Genomic DNA, 15,899 nt, shown 5'->3' with positions numbered 1-15,899 from the left:
TAGTACCCCTTCTGATCTCAGGTCCAGCCTATACAACTTGGTCAAAACAGTCAAAGGGATATTACCCATTCTAATCCCCAGTCCAGGTCATAGATCTTGGTCCAAGCACTCAAAGGGTCATTACCCCTTCTGATCCCACGTCCAGTTGCCAAACGTCTTGGTCCGAGCAGTCAAAGGGTCATTACCCCCTTATTGTACAGGTTCCTTGAGGAGTCCCGAGCCCTCCTCTGGGGCGGGGATTAAGGCCCTCGTGGAACAAAGGCGTCAGTCAATGGGATGTGATGCTCCATGGAGCAGATCTCAAAGAGCTCGCTGCCATTCAGTGGACCATTTAACAAAGTGTCAGGAGACAATGCGGAGACAGGGAGGTCTGGAGTAGCGTGCTCTTTCTTGGCCACCTTGCCGTTAAAAAAAATGAGACAAAACTTTTTGAAATCCCTCTTCCAAAATCCCTCAATAGTGTTATTGCAGCTGGTACCTAAATATATGCAGTGGGTCTATCAACACACCAGTCAACAATTTGGTAAAGTCCATGTAAGGATAAGTGTAAAATCAGAGATGTTGACACTCATGTACACTGAAGATGGAAGTATGCATTACTCTCAAAGTATTAATAGACTAACCTTCATGTTATAGTATTGGTTGCACAGACTATCATTATCGACACACTATCATCAGCTCAGAACCAGAAGGGTGCTATTGTTCTAAGATTCGAGTGTGAATAAAAAGGAAACAATTTTCATTAAATAAAAAAGTCTATTTAATGAAAAGTGGGTAGATTTGTAAACATTGTACCAAATAAAGGGTAAAATAGCGCCCTTGTGGTTTTAATTTCCAACATTTTACTGAAACTGAACTGTATATGAAATTGACACCATAATGTACAGGATAATGAGCTCTGCATCATAATTCCTAAACTCAATACCCCAACAACTGCGATAAGTTCTCCTGGTTCTGAGCTGGAAATATGTTGTCCAATGGGAGAAATGTCCTGAACTCATTTAAAGGACAAGTTCACCTTCATTAACATAAGGATTGAGAGAATGTAGCAATATTAGTAGAACACATCATTGAAAGTTTGAGGAAAATCGGACAATCCGTTCAAAAGTTATGAATTTTTGAAGTTTTTGTGCAGTCACCGCTGGATAAGAAGACTACTGCAGTGTGTGATGTCACATGCGTACAACCATATAAGGAAAATATAAAGAGAATTTCACAAAATTTCATCTTTTGAAAAAAGTACACATTCCCTTGACTCAACATTTGTTATGGGTAATATTATTCCCATTGCCTTTAGAAAGAGGGAAGTCAAATGCTCTTTTATTATGCGAAAAAAGTGAAAATATGTTGAATTTTCTTTACATTTTCTTTATACTGTTGTATTCATATGACATCACGAGCCTTAGTAGTCTCCTCATCCAGCGGTTCCAACACAAAAGTTTTAAAAATTCATAACTTTTGCATCGATTGTCCAATTTTCCTCAAACTTTCAATGATGTGTTCTACTAATATTGCTGCATTCTCTCAATCCTTATGTTAATGAAGGTGAACTTATCCTTTAATTGTTTTCATGGTCAGCAAGGTTTGCAGTGCCAATTCAGAAATGTACAATCTCTACTCAACCTGTCACCATTTTATGGAAGCTTACACCAAGAAGACAAGATGATTCCTCACTTAATCTACCTTATTTAGCCCTAGAAGGCAATATGTGAGATCTCATCTCACCTTCAGACCTTTTGGAGTCCGAGGAGGCAAGAAGCCATTACGTCAGATCTGGCCTTCTCTGTTTCTCGGGTCTGACAAGGTGAGACGAGATCTCACGCTCATACTCATATATATGTACATTTTGCCTTCTTGACTTCTTGACTTCTTGGACTTGGGGAGCAGGGAAAAGCCAAGAAGTCATGATTTCAAATCTCATCTTCTAGGATCTGTAAAAATAAGAAGATCTCATATCATGAGTCATGAAAAGTTGAGATAATAAGATCTCACGACTCGCCTTCAGACCTCCACCGATCAAAGTGTTTTTTGTGGGTTTTTGTTTTTGTTTTGTTTGGGTTTTTTTTTTGGGGGGGGGGGGGGTTGGGGGTTTTTTTTCAGAAAACTTCTGAGATACATAAAATAAAAGTTTTCATCAGCTTAAGACTGACAGACAGCTAAAAAGTAGGGGCCAATCTACTTCGCTGACGTTAAACCTGGGTCCCATTTCATAAAACTTGTTACCAGAGACAACTGCCACATTTCTATGGCAAATTTGCTCTCAGCCAGTCAGATGCACGGATTCCAGTAGCTTGTAACAACTATTACCATTTGTCATTGATAACAAGTTTTATGAAACGGAGCCCTTGGACAGCCGCATAATTGATCACCAAAAAAAAAAAGGGGGGGACATTGGTGCTTCACATCAGGCAATATCATGTAATATGTAGGAGAAAGAGATTGTCTCAACCCAATTGCCTACCACAACACAGTGGTTTCTGTGTAGAGTTTGTAGTCATGTTATAATTTCACACAAAAGGGGTTTAAGAAAAGCAATTTGGCTGATACCCTCTGTGTCATTAGCCCCTACCCTCCAAGACAAGATAATGCACCATGGATTGAAGTACATAGCATGCTCTGGTGCCCATAATCAATGGTTCAATACATGGTTGATAAAAAGCTAATGCAGGTACGCACAGCACAGTGCTTGATGTGGTTTCTTCCAATCAAACTCAATGAACTATTTATAGAGCATTTAAAAAAAAAAAAAAAGCATAAGAAGCCAAGGTACATGTAGGACAAAAAGAATACACCGGTACATGTTGTACATTTCCCAGGGATTAATCATGCACTTTAAAGGGACTGTACAGTACTGGTTGAGGTGGGGATTCATGTTTTGAACATTCCTAAGTGAGATAATGAGAAACCTCTTATGAAATATGAAAGAGCATGTAATTTAAAGAAGGATTCAATATTTATTTGATGAAAATTGATTTCATATAGCCGAGATATCCACAAAAAAAAAGTGATAATAATAAGAGACTACAGGCCACGCCTTTTATTAGGATCTCTTTGTTTCACCTCGTTTTTGGATATCTCAGTCATTTCAAAACCGATTTTCATCAAATAAACTTTTGATACCCCTTAGAATTGCATGCTCTTTGACATTTCATAGAGTGGTTTCTGAATTTCTCGCAAAACGTTAAAAACTAAATCCTCACCTCGACCAGAACTGTACACACCCTATGGCCCGAATTCACGAAGGTGGTACAAATGAAACCACGGTTTAAACTATGGACAAAAACCATGGAGCGCCAAGTGTCGCATGGAATATTTCGTTACGAAATCAGTCTTTTGGTCGATGAAATGATTATCTTGTAACGAAATGGCAACATTTTGTAACTAAATGAACTTATCGTCCACGAAATGATAATTTCGTTAATGAAATGGTTATTTTGTCAACGAAATGACCAATTTCGTAACGAAATATTCCGTACGACACTTGGCGCTCCATGGTTTTTGTCCATGGTTTAAACCATGGTTTCATTTGTACCACCTTCGTGAATTCGGGCCTTTAAGTTTAAGATGCGGTAAAATGTATACAAAGGAAACGTAACGCCTGATGTCATTTCCATGCCCCGGAAGAGAGATAACTATTCTTCTTTTTTTTCTTTTGTTTTCCTTTGTGCATGTGTGTGTGAGTGTTTTTTGTGCTGCTCTGGTATACAACCATCACCAGTAAGTGGTCTTATGCTATACAGTCTTGAGAATGGCATACTGCCTACAAATATTTTTTCTCTTTTTTTTATCAGTTTGGTAATACCGACAGGAGTGTGCTTTTTTTTTTTCTTTTACTGTATGGGGAGCAATAACAGGAAAAAAAAAATGCAAATCAAATGAAGAATACAATGTCAGCCTGGAAAAGTTGGACATGGCGTCTATTGAAAAATTCTATACACTCATAAGATCATGTAACAACCAGATGAGTAAAGGATATCATATTTTGGAATATGAAGGCAAATGCTACTGAAATCCATTTTTCTTGACAGAGAAAACTGCTTCTGACAATACTTTCAGATGAAGTACAGAAATTATGATTTATATGTAAAACAAGACACACACACACACACACACATTTACCCGTTGATGACGGTTTGATTTTGCTACAACATGCATTTCCCATAAACGATTGCCATAGTATACTCGGGACTGGTCCTCAGTGGGTTAAAAAAAAAGAATGTTATTGACAACAATGGCACATTATGATTGTAGATGTGGCACTCCATAGTTGAATATTTAATGATTACTAGTATAGTGTCACAGATAAGATTGCGATGTAAAGGACAATCATGGCGATTGAAGTGATATTATGATCAATTCAGTGATTGGAGATTAATTCCACTGAATGAACAGGGTGGTAGCCACCTCCCTGCAATGAACTTAAAGGAATAGGTTGGATCACAACAGGTTTGCATAGATATACTGGACAGAAAATAATGTATTTTGTAGCAAACTGTATGATTGTTCTATTAACAAAGTGTGCATTCACTCAAGATGAAGCCCCTTCGAAGCCACCCGCAGTGGAGATCAGCGGGTCAGAGATTGTCCAAGTGGATGCAGTGTCCTATCCACTCAGAGTTATGACACCTCTGCAGTTGTCTTTAGCAGGTGATTATCTTGATCAATGGTCATCCACCAGCCCTCAAACTCTGCTGTGCAGGGCTGGTCGACGGCGTGCCAACTTCGCATATTCTGCTCAAACCTGCCCAAACCGATCGATAAGTCGCCAAATGCTGTGCACAGTACAATGAAAGCTTTTCTCGCGCTTCTGTTCATCTCACATAGAGCTTGCATTTTATGTGCTGACTGGCTAACAAGCAGTGTTCCCTACTGAATTTGCTTGTGAATTTTAAGTTTCTATCACTGTTTGGTCTGCAAAAGTCATGCCTCTACAGTAATTTAGCTACTATTGTAGTCATTTTAAAGAAAAACAATGCCAGATTTGCCATACTACTTACATCAAAGCATAGTTTGACATTTTCTCTACAACTTTACTCACTATATGTCCAGCTTTAATAGCAGAAATCTCCAAAAGTAATATAGATTTGAAAAACAAAATGTTTTCCCCAAAGAATGACAATGTTGGTGTCTCAGGATAGTGTGGCACACAGGGGGTTTCCACCATGGCACATAAAGAGTTAACAGGTGATTATCTTGGTCTATGGTCATCCCCCAGCCCTCGAACTCTGCTGCTCAGAGTGGCTCTTTAATCACACTTCTTTAATCCCTTTATGCAGAGGGGTGTGGGAAGCTACAATGAGACCCAACTCAAATCAAGTAGGGCTGTTCTTACCTTCTTTAGGTGCTTGTTGACCCATTTCGTGAAGGTCTTCTTTTGTATCCTGTCTCTTTCATCTGTGGGAAGATAGTGAGGGGGTAGGAAGAAAGAGAGAGGGAAAAAAAGAGATGAATTGTGTGAAAAGTCAAGAGTACACATGGATTTGTTTGACAATCGCTTCAAGCCAACAGATAAGCACACTACTCACCAGGTTCACTCATTCAAGGAAGACCATCCCTTGCTTTACAATGCACACCCAAGATAAAAATCAAAATATAATATCAGCCTATATTTATCTATCCAAGTATACATATACAAACATACATACAGACATATATACCTCCAAAAATATTAAAATAATACAAATGAGGAGAAAGAAGAGTCCTTCACATGTCAAAACTTTACACTTCCTCATGACAGAAACCATGAATACCACAAGAAAAATACCACAAAATCGTGAATCTGATTACAATAAACTGCAAACGATAGAAGTAAAGAGGGATATGACACATACATGTATATCCAGAAATAAAAAGATGCTGATATTTGAATATAAATACACATTATTTTGCCTGTCAGGACTTGATGATAGCCACTTGTGCGAGTGCTTGATTTATGATCGAGAACTACACTGACAAAATGAGAAATAATGATTATAATATATTTCCTTTCCAAGAGAAAGCTGGTATAAGTAATTTCCCACTCTTGCATTTCATTTTATAGCAGTTGTCTTGCTGCAGGAAATATTTGTGCAAGACATTCATTTCACACAAAAAAAAATACCAGTCAAGTGGCAAACTTTGCGAAAGTAAAAACATCACAAAATGTGCTTTATATATATGGACAGAAAACATACACAAGGTTCTTTTGGACCTCCTCCCTCCCTCTCTCTCTCTCTCTCTCTCTATATATATATATATATATTTTTTTCTCTCTCTCTCCATATTTACATTTTTCTTGCTTCACCACTTTCACGGTATACTTTAATCATACTGAAAGAAAGTAAATATATCAAAGACCCCTTTCTCCTTGGTACTTTGCCATCTACTGTAGCAAACTTCTGTTGGTAGCTAAACATGCTCTCAAACATCAACCTTGGCAGAATCTTGGGAGTGACATACAGCACCAACACCGCTTCAAAGGGCTGACCCTGGCTTTATTTAGCCTCACGTGCCAGTCCGTATTCAACGAGATAATCCTCTAGACTAGATCGAGCTGTGAAGACCAGCCACGATTTGACGAGTTGTATTCACTCTTTCCCTTCATTTCTTCGCAGGTACTGACCCGACATGAAAAGAATCGTGATTCTTCTTCACTTCCACGCTCTGCATTTTGCAGCTCAGCGCTTCGATGTTCAAAGGAAGTGTTATGTTTAGGGATAAGACCAGGCATGAATGGTTTTCATAAAGTATTTCCAAATATTTCTGACTTGCATGGATTGTTTTTTTCAACATCCCACAACAATAGCAACAAAAATATCTATTTCTTTTCAAGGATGAAGTCAAACTTCCAACGATAGATCCACCCATATCAATGGAAAACACAATCTTAATGATGACTCCATTCTCGATTAATCCTGAGAGCAAGTTTTAAAAAAGTATTTTGACAGCTGCAATGTGATATAGAGGTGTCAACACTCAATCATGTCAAGCTAAAGACATATCAATCACTTTATACATTTATCCCAAGCCAATAATAAAAAGAAAAAAAATCACTGTGGACTTTGGGACACTGACATGAATGTTTATCCTCGCCAAACACTCCCACTTCTTCATGGCATAAGTACATTTTCCATAAAGTCATTCTTTTGGGCGACAGAATTACACCCACACATCTGTTCATTTTCATTCTTTTCTTCTACCTCTTGGGTGTCATCTTTATCTTGATTGATTGCTGATGTCTGCCTTGAACATACATAAGAATAAACTTGTGGAGGCATTAGATGGCTGAGTGGATAAGAGCGCTCATCTCTGAATGACATGAGCGTGGTGTGGGTTCGAGCCCATGCAATGCCCAACACGTTTGCCCTTCACCAAGCAAGGCACTTTCTCCACATTGCTGCTCGCCACCCAGGAGTATAGATGGGTACCTGGTAGGATGTGAAAGTTCATGTTGGTTGATCAGCAAGTGCATGTCTGTAAAATGGCTGCGACTGGCTGGAATGCTCCCAAGGGAGTGGAGAGCGAGCACTGTCAGTGCTGGTCAGAAATAATGTATCCACTGACCGGGTAATAATGGTCTTAAAAGTGCAATGACATACAATTGTACTAAATAAATGTTACATGCGCTCTACAAACACTAGCTACTATCATTGATCTTGAAAAGCTCCTAAAAAACCGCACCAGACATTATTTCAACAATGTGACATTTTTTATTATTCTCCTAAAAACAAATATCTACGTAGACTATAGAAGCCATAAAAGTTCTCTTAAAGTACAGAAATGTGATGGCATTCTCATGTATCGCACCAACCTGAGATACATGCAGAAACAACTCTAGCAAAACATGCAGGATGACAATGCAGAACAGTGGTTTCTTTCCCTGACCTGTACAAATTGCTTTGAAAATAACGACCAATGACGTCTCATACTGTTGGGAGTACAAAGTATCGCGTATCATTATCCATCAATGACAGCAAACTTTAATGATCAACTCATGGAAGATGATCCTAGCATCCTGTCATTACATACAATGTACAGTGATTAAAGGTACCATGAATAATGTATTCCGCCTCCAAAGGGTCCTCTTTACAATAAATGCATTCACACAGCAGCCAAATGTTGGCGCCACTTTGCACCGTCTCAACAGTCACTTCCAAAGAAATAACAGGTTGCGGATTCAGTGATACTATCCGTGTATCCATTCAAAAATCTACACAACACCTTGAGTGCTGAAATCAATCTCGTGTACCCTGTGAACTCAGAGCTCACAAAATTTATCTTTGCACTTTTGCATAACTTGCATGTTTTCATGTCACTATTATGAACTAGACTCGGAATTTGTCAACACTGACAAATAAGGTGATCCGATCTCTTGGGAAATCAATGATTTGAGTCCTGATCCCAATAGCCATGACTATACAGGTTTCATCTGTGTTGAGAGGACATTGGCCATGTGATGTTTGGAGTCTCATTTAGAAAAGGGAGTCAGACCTGCCATCTTTGGTACCGAATTCCGTATGCACTAACGAAGATACAGAATGAAGTATATTTGACCTTTGACCCCATTTTGCACACCAAAGATGGCATCTGAGCAAAAAGTAGTTATTTTGTGAAATGATTCTTGTAAAATGGTCCTTGCGTGTGCAAAATATGGGAAAGATAGGACAAGTATTCACCAAGATACAGGATGAAACATTTATGACCTTTGACCCTAATTTACATACCCAAGATGGTGTCCGATCAAGTAGTTGTTATTTTATGAAATAATGTACGTGACATAAACTAAACATGTGCAAAATATGGGGGTAATAGAGGCTGTTTTTCTTGAGTTATTGCAAAGAAAGTTGCAGAAAGAAAGAAATATCTCAATACATCGAAGATAAGCTTTAATTTCAACCAAGTTTTTTAGCATGATCCAGACATTGTATGAAAAACAAAAGGCATATTTCTGATAGCGCAAAGTCTCAGCTACAACATGTTAAAGGTCCAGTTTACCTTTGGGAGCAGTGATTTCAAAAATTTTCAAGATATCATATTTGATGCATATGTGTAGGTCTGTTGTATCATAAAACATCCTACCATATGAAATATTTGCAATAAAACCTAAAATATAAGGAGATATCAGGGTTTTTCTCAATAAACCGTAACTGTATACGGTTTAGTCTGGAAAATTTTTTATTATAACTATTGTTCACATTTTGTGTATTTAACAACACTTAACATCGATTATAATGATTCAAATTTTGACAGTGGTTGTTTCTATCCCTAACTCACATTTTAGAACTATTTTATAGCACTAATGCTTTCATCTGCAAATGGTAAATTATGCCTTTAAGATCTGGGAGAAATTTACAGAATGGTAAGTGAGCTAGTGCTCGATAAAGACAATCATGTCAACTTTCACATCTAGAAAAATTCCCTCCAATAGAGATAACACGTCATAACGAAGATACAGAAAAAAGTACATATGACCTTTGACCCCACTTTGCACAGACAAGATGGCATCTGAGCCAAAAGTTGTTATTTTGTGAAATGATCCTTGTAACATGGTCTTTACGTGTGCAAAATATGGTAAAGATAGGACATGTATTCACTAAGATACAGGATAAAACATTTATGACCTTTGACCCTAATTTACAAACCCAAGATGGTGTCCGATCAAGTAGTTGTTATTTTATCAAATAATGTACGTAACATGAACTAAACATGTGCAAAATATGGGGGTGATAGGGGCTGTCTTTCTTGAGTTATTGCAAAGAAAGTTGCAGAAAGGAAGAAATATTTCAATACATCGAAGATAAGCTTTAATTTCAACCAAGTTTTTGGACGTGATGCCGACTCCGTATGAAAAAACGAAGGGCACACTCACGATAGCCCAAAGTCTCAGCTACAACATACTAAAATCTTGGAGAAATTCACCGAAGCATAAGTGAGCTAGTGCTCGATAAAGATAGTCATGTCAGTTTTCATTTCCAGAAAAACTGCACTCCCATAGAGATAACACGTAAACTGGTCAAATTTGACAAGGTTACATTTAATCCCTTTTCACGAGGTGATGCCGTCATCCAATCAAAATGTTGTTATTATATGACTGAAAGACCATTTAATAAGCTACAACATATTGAAATTTGGATGAAAATCAACAAAAGAATAAGTGAGATATGCTTGAGTAAACTTAAAATTCGATGACGTCATTTTGAAAATTTACTTTTTTTACTTTATTAAGAAATTTGATATCTTTTAATCATTTTTTCAGTATCGCCAACCCATGAAATGATATGTACAACTCATCAGCTTTCAGAATATGTAAAAAAAATGGGGGGTCATCGTCCATCCTGACGAGTAAAATCGGATTCAAAATTGGCTGTTTTTTTGCATTGTTGCACTGTATATCGCCATTGACGCGCGCGCGGAATTTCAACTTTGACGGGCCCGTGTGACGTCATATTGAGTCGGATTGACTTGAAACTTGGTAGAAATATTCCTTGACATTTCAGGCATCCGATAAGTGTGAAAAAATGGGAAATTTCAATTGCATATGAGCTGTGCGTGCGTATATGTGCGCGCGCGTACGCGTCCGTCCAATTTTTTCAATTTTTCAAAAAATGCTCCAAATGGTCTGAAACGTGTGCAAAAAAATTTGAGCTCGATTTGAGCATACAAATATTTCAACGCGCGCGTACGCGCACGTTTTAAGAGAAAATATGAATTTTGATTATATGGGTAGAATGCGCTTGACTTGAAATATATGTGACGTAAATTTCATTGAAAATTTTCATTCCATTAAAGAGATATGATTGAGAATGTGTTTTCATATAATGACGTCATAGTGACGTCATGATCGACTAATCACTATGATTTTATTAGAAGGATCGTCTTTGGGACATGATACATGTATGGTATAATTTTGACGTTGATAGGAAGAGGACTTTCCGAGATTAGCGATACACAATTTTTGCGGAGAAAGAAGAAGAAAAAGAAGAAGAAGAACAAAGAATCAGTACAGATACAGAAGGTGATCCGAGAGGATACTCGGATCACCTAATAACAAAAGACATCGCAGGCAAACATGCTTGGCAGAAGCCCCCTCAAATGCATTCAGCATAGCTATAAACGGGTTGGGCAATGAGAATGAGGCGTTATCATGTCCTGCACACTCAAGACAGGGTTACCCTGAAATGAAAAAAGGGGAAGGGGACTCATGAAAGAAATGCCATCAGCATATCATGGCAGATGATATTAGATATCACTCCCTAGACAATGAGAGAAATTACTGAGTTGTTGGAAATGATATGTGACCGTGCACCACAAAGCAAACAAAAAGTCGCACCCGTTGATTTTAAGCGAGGTCTCAAAAAGGTGAAATGGTTCAATCAAGTCAATCTTAATTTTTTCATATTTTCTGAAAGAGCTATCCTTCTTTTACATTATTCTTCAGTTTGGTATCTTAACATGAATGGGAAAGTGCGTTTTTAGCAGTTTTTCTCCAACCATTTTGGGGGGAAGAGTAGAATGATCAGGTATGACTTGTTTAGAATTTGGCAGGCCGCTTTTCATGTCTTGAAATCCTTTGCACACTCTTCACTTTCAGGTCTAATAACTTTTGAAAGGATGACGCTACTGCTTTGAAAGTTAGCATTAATCATGGGCAGAATGTGCTTATAGAACATGCTTAATTTCAACTTAATCTGATAATCCCTTCATTGTTGTTGCTCCAGTGGTTTACATCCTGTGTTTTGTCCCTTTCATCCATGGCACAGCTAGCACGGCTTGGTAAAGAGTAAGCGTTTGATTAGTCTGTGTACTTCAGAGCCTCTTTTCTCAGTTCACACTTATCCAGAGTGTGTGTTTTCTTTCCAGTATTTAGGTAGGTTAGGGGAGTCCATTTGAATTGAGTTATACATCATTTTAAAGCTTAGAGTCTGCTCTTTCAGTATCTGCTCTTAACTGAAAATCCATGTCTGGCGACTCTTACCCAGCTGAGGGCAAAAAAAAATTATTCACATGAAAATTTCAACTTTTACAGTATACTGCAGCAAAAACACACACACACACACACACACACACACAAAGATGGGGGAAATGTCAAGTTATAGAGAGAAATACAACTATCTGCAAAATTCTAAACAAGAAAAGTTCATCAGAATGGGGTCAGAGGAAAAAAAAAAATCTTCTTTTTATGGTAAATGCCAGCTCTATGACAAGCATTTTATTTAACCCCCCCCCCCACCCCCCGAAAAAAAAAAAAAAAAAAAAAACTAATCCTTACTCTAAGATTAATTCACTGACTACTCAGGCATAAGAGTGCTTCAGCCCCACCTGGATAGATATTAGAGTTTACATATAATATACCTCTACTCAATGGCAATTAGTTTCAAAATATCTGAGCCAATAGGAAGACAGAGCACTCACTCCAGCATATGTGTCAATCAGCAAAAAGCACTGCAAGATCTAACCCATTTGAAGTGTCTGGAACAACACTTCTGCGGTTTTATAAAGAGGAATGTCTATATCATGGTTTCACATTATTCATTGCTTCATTTTCGTAATGTAGAGTACCAACAAAAATGAATCTCTTCATCAAATTGGCAACATATCTAACAAAAAATAAAGATCCTTTCTTCTCTTAAACTGGCCAAGTTTTGTGAATTTCTTTCTGATTTTGTGCAGATTTCATGAATGTAATGAATTCCATCTTCTCCTTCTCCATTGTAGGATATACAGTAAAATTCAGAAAAGATGGTCATATCTGTGGCAAAATAACCCTCAGGACTTGGTTAGATTATGCCACATTTTGGAAGGGCACATTATTGGAGAGATGAATGATGCTCGTCTGTCACACTTCAGTTGTTTGTCACTATGCAACATTTAGAACAAATAAACATGAGTCCAAGATTCGCCTTGTGTCCAAGGAGAACAGGGCTATGAAGAAAAGACTTTTGTTTATCTTGTTTTTTGCACGAACAAAAACAACAAAACACATGCCAATCAAATATCGACTAAGTACTTGGTTATCATCTCTGCAAACAGAAGCCGAGCTTATCTGCCCATTGCGACTGAAATCCTGTGAAGTTAATAACCTGTGCACAGCGACCACCTGTCTGATGCAACCATGTGCGCCTCTACAGATGTGAAAACACAATTGGTTTCCATCAATGGACAATCAAAACGAGTGCACAAATGGCGTGCGGCAGCAGAGCAACCAGTTTTCCATAGCTTTGATGGCTGTTCCATAATACACAAATGTACGCAATGCCATTATTAAAAACTTGTCGACAACTACTTGAAAGTTAACCAGTTATTTGTTTAAAGGGGATGGCTAGTAACTGATCAGTGGGAATCAGTGGGAATGCTGGGGGATGATTGTTCCAATTCTTGTGGGATTCATTTATATATCTATTGTTGTGTGAAAATTATTTGCTTCAGAATGGTCTCATATTCAAGTTATGTGCAGTTTAATGGTTCCAGGCTAGCATGCCTGTACAGTGACGGGGCATTAAACTGCACATTACTTGAATATGAGACCGTTCTGAAGCAAATAATTTTCACACAACAATAGAATTTACTCTTAAATGAATCTCACAAGAATTGGAACAATCATCCCCCAGCATTCCCACTGATTAGCACTGATCAGGTACTAGTCATTCCCTTTAAAGGGCAAGACAGTTACAAGTATTTAAGACAAATAACTTTATAGTACATAGTATCATGTTGTATAAGAAATTGATGGGACATTGTACACATCTACAATAACTACTAATTCAAATCTGCTTACAATACCACATATCAATGCTAACAGTGAAGCACAAATAAAGCACAAATGAAACTGCTGGCGCTAACCCAAAGATAATTGCATTTGAATTGAAGAGACAGTTATAAACTCCTTCCTGCCCAAAATATCAAAGTTAAAGATCCAAATAGATCTGATATGGGTAAAATGTTCCCCCTCTTCCAAAGTCTTGTGACTGGATTCCTATTTAACTCCATATTGCTTCATAACTTTCAGAGACGGAACGCTCTGTACTGTATCTCTCTATACAACCAGTTCCCATTACGCTCACACCTTGGTTATAGGCAGGTGCTATTGCCTATAAAAGTGCAAATTTGCTGAACTGTGGGGAAACTGTTCAGTCTTGTATGCTATGATGCATGATGGACCACGGAACCCACTGTATTGTTTTAAGTATCAAACAATGCTATTATTGACACGTAGGCATACTTTTGTTACAAAATCTCTATATTTGTAGCTATTTGCACAGGGTTGTCTGGGACAAACCGGATTCACACGGCTGAATCCATTTTCATGACTTGAGTGGGAGGTGTTGTGGGAAGATCAAGACAAAGGGCTAAAAAAAAAGAATAAAAGAAAACCTTTGATAATCTTTTTGGTGAAGGTTAAAGAAGAATACCCAAGCTGAAGAGAATTGATGACCTTCCCACAGCAGACACAAGTTTATGAACTTTTGAGATGTTCTCTCAATACAAGGGCAAGCCCACTGGAATGGCAAGTGGCAAAAAAGACTATCAGATGCTGTTCTGTCCCTTTTTATGCCTGTGATGACTGCTTTGAGTAAAATGGTACAGTACTGTAAAAGTGGAAATTTTGCGTGGTGTGTAAATTTTCGCATATTTCGCGCAACCACAAGCTAGCGCGAAAATAAAAGCACGCGAAACTCTTCTTACCCGGACAAGCGCAAAAAATTAGTCGTGCGAAAATATCCACTTTTACAGTATGTATGTGAATGATTCTAATACAGCAAATGGATAGAAAACAAAATTTGGTTCAATTGACTTCTTGAATGCATTATAAGTGAAGAGTATAACAAGGACAGTGTACAGGACACACAGGGTGGGGTCACCCAGAAAAGATAACAAGTAGGACACAACATCCTCACGCACATATACTTTACCAGGACCTCACATGTACCACATCCTGGCAAAACATAAGTCTTTGAGGCACATATAATCTCACAAACAAACTGTGGAGATTATATCAACCTACCATGAGGGTTTCAAAAGAAGTTTACTAATCCTGTTCTGGAATTTGGAAATGGGATGAGGGTGAATACCTGCTCTACTGCCCCACCCCATTGCAAAAGAGTTCTAATTTCTGTTTACAGTCATGTTACCAGCAGGGTTGCAAAATACCATTCATGTGGCCTTTCTATTAAAGTTATAAAGTCTTCTGTAATTGTGACAGAATCATTGTCATATGACCCAAATACCATCATGGGGTCATGGAGAAACCATACATAAGAACATCTGCTTTCATACATTATAATATTTTCCAGCATGGAAGCCTGCTGAAACTTTGACCCTTTCACATTGATGATCTTTTGCTTTTCTTTCAAAACAGTGCGCTGCCATATTGTTTCATCAGCTCCTATGATTTTGCAGTTTTATGCTGCCTTTCTTGGCAAAATGATTCTCAAAAGCATTCGAAGTTCTAAAGACAATCACACATAATGGGCAAAGCTGGTTACTTTAATAATATGGTATTTTGCACACAACACCTTTAAATTTCACTGAGAAGCCCACAAATCCACTTTGGGAACATCACTTTAAAGGGAACACTAAAAGCCACATTTTAACTGGGTGGAATATCATCAAGTCTCAGAGGCAACAGGTTGACATGATTTCTGTGGGGTTTTTTTTTCTGTTGTTGTTGTTTGTTTTTGGTGTTGTTGTTGTTGTTTTTTTTTTCTTTTTCAACCCTTTCTGTACCAGGGACTCTGGACATTGTGTACAACACCATAGGGTTTTCTGTGCAATTCAGCATCTAAGGCACACCAAGAATTAAATGAAGTTTGGAGGCAGAGCTAATACGATGATTATGATGTGTTGAATCAGTCATGTAATCCAATCATGTTCTTGAATGATTCAGATAAAGCCACAATGTTTCTCACCCACGGCCTCCCTGT

At 37.9% G+C, this 15,899-nt stretch overlaps 1 protein-coding gene across 1 annotated transcript in view; it reads right to left on the bottom strand.

Moving 5' to 3' along the window:
- LOC140233927 (plectin-like) overlaps nt 1-15,899 on the bottom strand; it is a 206,484-nt gene that overhangs the window by 150,869 nt on the left and 39,716 nt on the right. The window contains exon 2 of the mRNA XM_072314015.1: nt 5,333-5,394. Within this exon, the coding sequence (XP_072170116.1) occupies nt 5,333-5,394 (62 nt within the window). The remainder of the gene's footprint in view (nt 1-5,332; nt 5,395-15,899) is intronic.

The sequence above is a fragment of the Diadema setosum genome, chromosome 10 (assembly GCF_964275005.1).
Source record: "Diadema setosum chromosome 10, eeDiaSeto1, whole genome shotgun sequence".
Lineage (NCBI taxonomy): Eukaryota > Metazoa > Echinodermata > Echinoidea > Diadematoida > Diadematidae > Diadema > Diadema setosum.
This window is presented reverse-complemented; position numbering and strand designations above follow the sequence as displayed.